Source organism: Otolemur garnettii, unplaced genomic scaffold (assembly GCF_000181295.1).
Source record: "Otolemur garnettii isolate 467f Iridium unplaced genomic scaffold, OtoGar3 scaffold00062, whole genome shotgun sequence".
Classification (NCBI taxonomy): Eukaryota; Metazoa; Chordata; class Mammalia; order Primates; family Galagidae; genus Otolemur; species Otolemur garnettii.
The window spans coordinates 9,121,331-9,129,284 of NW_003852457.1; the positions used below are offsets into that span (position 1 = coordinate 9,121,331).

The following is a 7,954-nucleotide window of genomic DNA, read 5'->3' on the forward strand; positions in this document are numbered from 1 at the left end:
CCCTGGCCACTGGCACCATCACATTCCTTGGCGCACCCTTAGGTGTATGTCTCTAGGAGGGGTAGAGAAGTGGACCAGGCCAGTACCGTCCAGCATGCTGGCAATTCACCCCTCAGCATGGGCATGCTGCTTGCTACCTCTTGACAGCACTGGTCACCAGGCCTATACCCCAGCTGCCTCTGGAGTAAGGAATGATGTCCTACAGCATGTGGATCAGCATCTCCAGCCTAGTCAGTGTCTGGTTCTTCCATCTTCACACAGGTGCTAAGCTGGGCACCTGCACCATGCCCTCTCCGTCATCTGCCTCTGCCCTACCAGGCTGAGGCCCAGTGGAGTCCAAGAGGCTTCTGATCCTGGCTCTGCTGCAAGGGCCATGGCTTTGCAAAACCTCAGTACTCTGCCCCAGGCCACACTCTGCCCCAGGACTCAGGCAGTGCCCATGTCACCTACTGAGTGGGTAGCATTGGTTCTAAGAAAGTCCTTCAGCAGAGAGGGAGTAGGGGGATGAACGTGTGTGTAGGCCTGCATGGAGCCTGGGAACCGAGTGTGCACATGCACAAAGCACACTAGTCTGTGGTATGGGGGGCCTGAGGGACAGGCTCATTTCAACCCACCTCTGATTTCTCCTCTCTCTGTAGGCTTCAGTGGGTTCTGAGAAGCTCTTTGCCCCAGCAGCTGATAAAGGTAAGAGTATTCCCTCAGCTCAGCTTCTGGGTCTCTGAAAAGGGACATGGAGCTCCCTGTTGTGTGGGTGACAGGGGACACCCCTGATCAGAAGACAAGGTCTCAGGGGCCAGGCTGCTGTGATGACGAGAAAGTTCCCAAAGAGCAGGTGCAGAGGTAGCTGCTGAATAGGGCCAAGGTGGGGGCCTGTAATGGTGGTTCCCAAAGTGGTACTGTTAGAAATGCACGTGCTCAGCTGGCTTGTGGGATTGGTTGCTCTGGGGGGCCAGCTGACACACTGATAGGCCCTGCCTCACATGGTCACCTGGCTAGGTGCCCACCACTCAATGACTGGGCTGTGTCCAGGTTTGCATGGCCAAGCCTGCCTCTTCATCCTCACAGCCACTCTTATTTGGGAAGGGTCAGGGGGAGTCCCCATAAGGGTAACCCCGAGGAAGGAACAGAAACAGAGGAGGTTGGGTAGAGGTGATTGATGTTGTGGGATCTTCCAGTGAGAGGTTGGTATCTGGAGTGGCTTCCACCTGGTCCTGGGGCTACTGCTGTGAAATTGAGACAGAACTATTTCCTGCTGCCTGGCCCAGGGGATCAGTTGCCCCAGTGACCAGGGTTCATCTATCCAGGCCCCCAAAAGGAAACAGGGTCTGCTGCAGCATGAGCAAGAGGTACTGCAAGTCAGGGTCAGCTCAGTTGTGCCAGCCACATCCTTCACAGTAGACACTGCCTGCCGTGGCCTCAGCAGAAGGGTTTGGAGCTGCTGTAGGGGAAGCAGGCCTAGGGAGGGTCCATAACCCAAGGCAACAGGCATACTAGGGAGCAGCTTCCCTACCAATCCACTCGTACCCTTGGCTAGGTTCCTGGGAAGTGGTCACTCTCCTCCCAGGGGTTCCAGAGAGAGAAGGTGGGCACCTGCAGCTGACAGTGTTCTGGGCTGGGTGCAGGTTCTGGCTCAGGGTATGCCTAAACGTGAAGGTGCAAAGCCACAGAGTTCCTGGGCCAAATACTTAGTGTAAAAGGGGTCAGGACAGCCCCTGCTCCGGGATTCTCTCTGTGTGTGATGGGCCTTGGAGCCGACAGCTGCCCCGCTGGACAGGAATTAGGTGTGGCCTGATCGGAGCACAAGAACCCACTAGTTCTCTGTGCCAGAATCAGCAGGTACCAGGACCCCCTTGGTTATGGAAGTAGTCAGGGAGCAGGACTTGGGGTTTCCCGTCCCTCTAGGCCACAGGAGGGGCCAGTCTGGGCAGGCCTAGGGTCACATCTACTAATCTCCTCGCAGGCCCCTCGCAGCACGAGAAGCCAGAGGCTAAGGCTGGGGCAGTGCCCAAAGTGTCGGGCCTGGAGCGAAGCCGAGAGCTTAGCACCGGGTGCTTCCCACCTGCCAGCCCTGCACCCCTCGCACCCTGCCCAGGGGCCCCGCCTGTCCTCGCCAGCTCCCTGGTGAAGAAAGAGGCCCCGGCTCCGCCCCGCCATACCCTGCAGCCACCGCCAGCACCCCCTCAACCCCGCGGCGTGCTCCAGACACACGTGCCTGCGTCCCTGGGCGCCTTCGCAGGCCCAGGACCTGGCCCAGCGGTGCCCCACAGCCTTCACGGCCTCAGGTGGGGGCGTGGTCTCTGGTGGGGGCGGGGCATTTGGGTGGAAGGGTCCTGGATGGCCTCAGGGAAGGGTGGGGCCCGCAAGGATTTGGGTGAGGTTGGGATCTGCCAGGTGGGATGGGAGACGCATGCGAGGGGAGGATGAAACTGCCAGGGCCTATTGTCCCAGGAGATGGGGTCCCTGGGCTGTGGCCACAGGCATCGCTGAGACTCAGTGTCCCACAGGAGCAGCAGCACGGGCAGTGGTGCCGCCCTGGGCCCGGCCAAACACGTGTCGCTGTCGCAGCACGGGCCAGGCCCCCACCTGTCTACCTCACATCTGGCGCTCAGATCCCAGGCGCAGCACCAGCACCACGCGGCAGCCATGTTCGCTGCCCCAGCAACACTGCCCCCACCCCCAGCGCTGCCTGCCAGCAGCCTGGTCATCCCAGGACACCCGGCCGGTAGGTGTCTTCAGCCTGGTCTTGACCTGCTCAGGGCTGAGAGATGGCAGGGATGTGACCCCTAGGGAGGGGTATGTGTTGGGGCTCTTATGATCCTCAGCACCTGAATGGACTCTGGGGCTCCACCCAAGGGCCTTTTCCCAGGGTCCCCAGGTGGCCTTGAAACCATGTGCAAGCAAGCACATATAAGATACACATGCACCTATAGATTTGCTATGGCTGGGGCCTCCCCTTTGGCCTGCAGGAACTCTGACCTCTCCTGCCCTCCTGTGTTGGGGCTGGACCTGGCTCTGCCCAGCCTCTCCCTCCCCTGTGCTTCTGGCCAGGCCATCACTGGGTGGAGCTCATGGAAGGAATTTCTCCCTGGGCCTCCACAGCTTTCTGAGATTAAGCCAGACCATCTCAGGTCAGGGACAGCCTGGTACCCAGGGATGGGACCATGAGACTGGTCTGGGGGTGGCTGGACACAAGCTCCCCAGGTGGCGCCTTTAGAGCCCCACCCTCGAGAGCCTTGAGGTCCAAGGCCCTGATTCTGCAGGGGCGAGGTGGGGCCAGGCCCCTGCAGGCTCACAGTGTTCTTTCTTCCTCTAGATGCCGGCCTGTTGATCTCATTCAACCAGCCGATCATGTATTGCCAGCCTCATTCGGGGATTCTGATTGGTACTTGGTCACAGGCCCCCCTCTTACCTCCACCCTTGGGCCCGCACCTAGCGAGCGGCCACCACGGCTTGGCCTGCCGAAACCGGGAGTGCCAGGTGACTATCCGCCTCGCCCCGCCGGGAGCCCGCGGCCGACGTGCCTCTCTGTCTCTCTCTCTTTTTCTCTTGTAGATCACGAGCTGCTCAGGCAAGAGCTGAACACGCGGTTTCTGGTGCAGAGCGCCGAGCGGCCTGGTGCCTCCCTGGGCCCGGGGGCTCTGTTGCGGGCGGAGTTCCACCAGCACCAGCACACGCACCAACACACACACCAGCACACACACCAGCACCAACACACATTCGCCCCCTTTCCCGCAGGGCTGCCCCCGACGCCGCTCACGCCGCCCGCTGCACCCCTGCCGGTGCGTAGGCCCGCGTGCTGGCAGGGGGCGGGGGGCGGGCACCAGATGGGGGACATGCAGCAGGTACACGCAGACGCACGCTTGCACTCACACGGGCTGATACCAGCTGTGGAGGCAGAGAGGCCAGTCTCATCTCTCTGTCCAGCTCCCCATATAGCCCTTGAGCCTGTGCTTGCTGGATAGTGGGGCTATCCCTAGGCCCACCCTCTGGTCTCATCTACGTCACAGCATGAGGTCCCCATCCTGGGTTTGGGCAGGTGTTCCATGTCCACATGTGTGACACACCCTTGGGGCCAGTTGTACCCATGATGCATCCCTGGTGTCTGGTCTGGAGCCCCAGATGCCTGAGGGACCACAGGGACTGAGACTCAGCCCACCGAGGCCTTATTTCCTGGCCCAGAGCCTTATCTAAGGAGGCAGCTACCCTGTAGCCTAGTTTCCTGTGCTCCTGCTTAAGCTTTGTTTTTAAACTGGCCTGTTTTTTAGTAGTAGCCAGGGCTTCATGCCCCTCTCTCTAGCCACGGCCCTTCTGGGTACACACAGAATGCCTGGGGGCCGAGTTTCTGCCTTCCATAGAGGCCCACTAGAATGGGAAATTGGCTTCATTTTCTGCAAACCTAGTCCCCACGGGACTGAGGGCTGTCAGGCTGGCGTGCTCAAGCCTGGGGACAGCTGGCCATTGCCAGGAGGCACAGTGCCACCCTGGTCACTGCCCAGCCCAGCCAGGGTGGGTGGGTGTTTGGGCCCTGAGGAGGGCATCAGGTGTGGGCTGGGGACCTCACCCCACCTCTTTCCTTTCCAGTTTGACAAGTACACTCCCAAGCTGGACAGCCCCTACTTCCGACATTCCAGCGTGAGTGTGAGTGTCCCTGGGCATCCCCCAGAGCCTGTCCCTGTGTGTTTGGGCCCTGCTGCCCAGTCTCCGGCTCTGCCCCCAGCCAGTCTGGTGTGGCCTTGTCCTCCATGTGTTGGGCCAGGGCCTGGGTGCAGAGGGGGGGACGGGTGAGGGCCTTGCAACCTCTCCCTTCTCTTGCAGTTCTTCCCGCCCTTCCCTCCCGCCATCCCTGGACTGCCTGCCCTGCTTCCACACCCCGGTGGCCCCTTTGGGTCTCTGCAGGGTGCTTTTCAGCCCAAGGTACCAGTGGCTCCTGGCAAGTGGGCGGGCACAGTGGTGGGTGGGGTTTCAGGTGGGGAGAGGACTGCAGAACTTCCCTCCCCACCCATTCTAATCTAGACACTGGTGTGAGTGGCCCTGCTGGGCAGGGGAATCAGGAACTCAAGACTGGAAAAGTCCTTAGAGAGGAGGTGGCAATGGACAGAGAAGAACATATGTGGATACTGGTGCCCCATGGGAGACTTCAGTCTCAACACAGAAGACCCCTACCCTTGGCAGGATCCCTTAGTTGTGCCATAGATAAGGGGAGGGGAGCTCTATGAGCCTTTCCCAAGTCAGTAGGCATGTGTGTCCCCTATCTCCTGCAGTTGTCTCACCTCTGAGGATGGCCCTGGGCCACTCCTGCTCCCAGCCAACCCCTGACCTCACAGCATCCTGCAGCCTCTCTCTCACTGCCCATGATTTCCCTAATGCCTAGAGAGCCCCAGATGCACAGCAGGCCCCTCAGCCTAATGCCCACATCCTAGATGGGGAGGACTGGGCCTAGAGGGTTTCTGAGGACTCAGAGCCTGCCTTGAGAGGGATGTATGAAGTTCATTTTTGGAGATAGGGAGGGTTTCCCAGACCTGGACTCCCAGGGTTGGTTGCCTAAGCTCTGGCAGCTGGGGATGTAGAAGGTTCAAGTCAGGTGGGGGATCCGTCTTGGCCAGGCCCTCGGTAAGGCTGCTCCTGGCCAGGGTGATTGCCTAGAGGTCCATGCTCATGGGTGACCAGTTGATGTGGTACCCACGGCTTTGGCCCAGAGGAAAGGAACCAGAAGGGCCAGGTTCCTGGACTAGAGAGCTGTCCATGGCCAGTCTTTGCTCCCAGACAGGGAATACAGCCTATCTGTGTTCCTGTTGCAGCTCCCCTATACATTGGGGCTGTCTCCCTGGTAGGAAGCCACCCTCCCTGAAACCTTTGCAGAGATTGCTGCTCTGAGGTGTGGTGTCCTATGTAGGAAGCCAGGCCACCCCTGGGCGATAGCGTGCAGGGCCCCATAGTAAGGCAAGGCATGGCACAGGTCCAGAACCAGGGACCCCAGAGGTGCCCTGCTGCCTGGGTAGAATCACTTACATGCATGCTTTCTCTTTTCTCTTCCCTCAGACTTCAAACCCAATGGAGGTAACAGGCAGGGCCAGTGCTGTTCACACGCTCCTGCAGAAAGCCCCTGGGGTAGGTGTCATGGGTGCCCACCTTCTGCTCCAGGGGGATGTCTTGGCCCAGCCCCATATGGGCTAGTGGCAGCAGCAGAGGGCATGTGTCCTCCACACTCCAGGATTTGGCCTCCTACAAAAATCAACCTAACACCCTCTCCTCTGTTGGCCACAGGTCTCTGACCCATACCGGGCAGTGGTCAGGGTAAGTATGTGTGTCTTTGGGGACGAGGGTCCTGGTGGCCCTGGGGCAGCCTATGACAGTGGAACCTGGGGAAATCATAGGGTGGGAGGAGGAACTGGGCTTCACTGCTGAGCGCATCATGGTTCTGTCGCAGAAACCAGGGAAGTGGTGTGCCGTGCACGTGCAGATCGCGTGGCAGATCTACCACCATCAGCAGAAAATAAAGGTGAGGCTGGTGTGTGGTGCCAGGTGCTCTCCTTAACATGTGGCTTCTCCATGTATCTGGGAGGCTGCAGTGGGGGCTGTGTGTGGAAGCCGATTTCCAGCCTATGGTACTCAGGGAACATACTGGCTTCACCTACAGTGGCCTCTGGCATCCCTGCCCCTCACATTTGCTGAGCGCCTGTGCTGTGTGCCTGGCTCTTCAGCAGTGACCTGGGTATACCCAAAGTGCTTACAGACATGATGTGTTTTGGGTGGACAGAGGAAGAAGGCAGCCCCATGGACAGCTAGAGGGAGCAAAGTCCCTGTCTAGGAAGCTGGATAGCCAGACAGCAGCCTCAGCCCCAGAAGACCCTGCACCCCTGCTGTACCTGGTGCCAATCCAGGAGATACGCTTTGCTCTGTGGCAATTCTTAAGAATCACTGTGGGTGGACTGCCTGAGCTCACAGGTTCGAGACCAGCCTGAGCCAGAGACCTCATCCCTAAAAATACCTGGACACTAGGTAGCGCCTGTAGCTAAGTGGGTAGGGCACAGGGCACCGGCCACCTACACCACAGCTGGCAAGTTCAAACCTGGCCTGGACCAGCTAAAACAACAATGACAACTGCAACAAAAAAATAGCCAGGCATTGTGGTGGGCACCTGTAGTCCTAGCTACTTGGGAATCTGAGGCAAGAGAATCTCTTAACCTAAGAGTTTGAGGTTGCTGTGAGCTATGATGCCATGGCACTCTACTGAGGGCAACAAAGAGTCTGTCTCAAAAAAAAAAAAATCACTGTGTTCTGCACCAACTTTGAGGGAGAAGTCAGCAGAGAAGGATTTATAACAGTGCTGTGTGTTTGATATGTAGATGTTGGTTGGGATTCCCTCCTCCAAGACATAGCAGGGAGTCATATGCTCCCAGGAGATGTTGCTGAGGGCAGTGGGGAGATTGAGAGATGGCACACATGACACCCAGCTGCACCCTTTGGGATTCAGAGCTTGGTTCCACTCAGCTGAGATCAGATCCTGTGACAGGTACATGCACCCAGGGTCAGAGTACTCCTGTCCTTGACATCATTGCCACCCTGGAGAAGCAGGTTGATGGGTCAGGCTTGAGTGCTGGTTGGCAGCAGGACATGTAGGGCCAGAGGGTTGCCAGGGTACACTCAGCTACTCTGACTGCAGCCAGAACAGCAGCAAGGTCCCAAATGGCCAGCCCCCTCAGCCCTCTGCCCCCTGTGGCTAAGGGCTGCCCTGTTCAGGGTGTGGCCACAGCCTTATACGGCCTGATGCACCTGCCATGTGGCTATGTAAATGAGGGGCAAGTGCATTAATTTTAATTAATCTTAACAGACTTTTACTTTATTATTATTATTTTTCTTTTTTTTGAGACGGAGCCTCGAGCTATCCCCCTGGGTAGAGTGCCATGGCATCATACTCACAGCAACCTCCAACTCCTGGGCTCAAGCGAGTCTC

At 58.5% G+C, this 7,954-nt stretch overlaps 1 protein-coding gene across 3 annotated transcripts in view; it reads left to right on the forward strand.

Annotated features, from left to right (window-relative positions):
* LOC100957135 (fibrosin-1-like protein) overlaps nt 1–7,954 on the forward strand; it is an 86,053-nt gene that overhangs the window by 68,245 nt on the left and 9,854 nt on the right. For 2 of the 3 annotated variants that reach the window (XM_012807032.2, XM_012807033.2), the window contains exons 6-14: nt 639–684; nt 1,961–2,282; nt 2,505–2,722; nt 3,553–3,779; nt 4,582–4,638; nt 4,816–4,914; nt 6,040–6,108; nt 6,265–6,294; nt 6,428–6,499. In XM_012807032.2, coding sequence (XP_012662486.1) covers nt 639–684; nt 1,961–2,282; nt 2,505–2,722; nt 3,553–3,779; nt 4,582–4,638; nt 4,816–4,914; nt 6,040–6,108; nt 6,265–6,294; nt 6,428–6,499 — 1,140 coding nt within the window. Of the gene's footprint in view, nt 1–638; nt 685–1,960; nt 2,283–2,504; nt 2,723–3,313; nt 3,478–3,552; nt 3,780–4,581; nt 4,639–4,815; nt 4,915–6,039; nt 6,109–6,264; nt 6,295–6,427; nt 6,500–7,954 lie in introns of all 3 variants that reach the window. The other variant, XM_012807034.2, reaches the window with a different exon arrangement.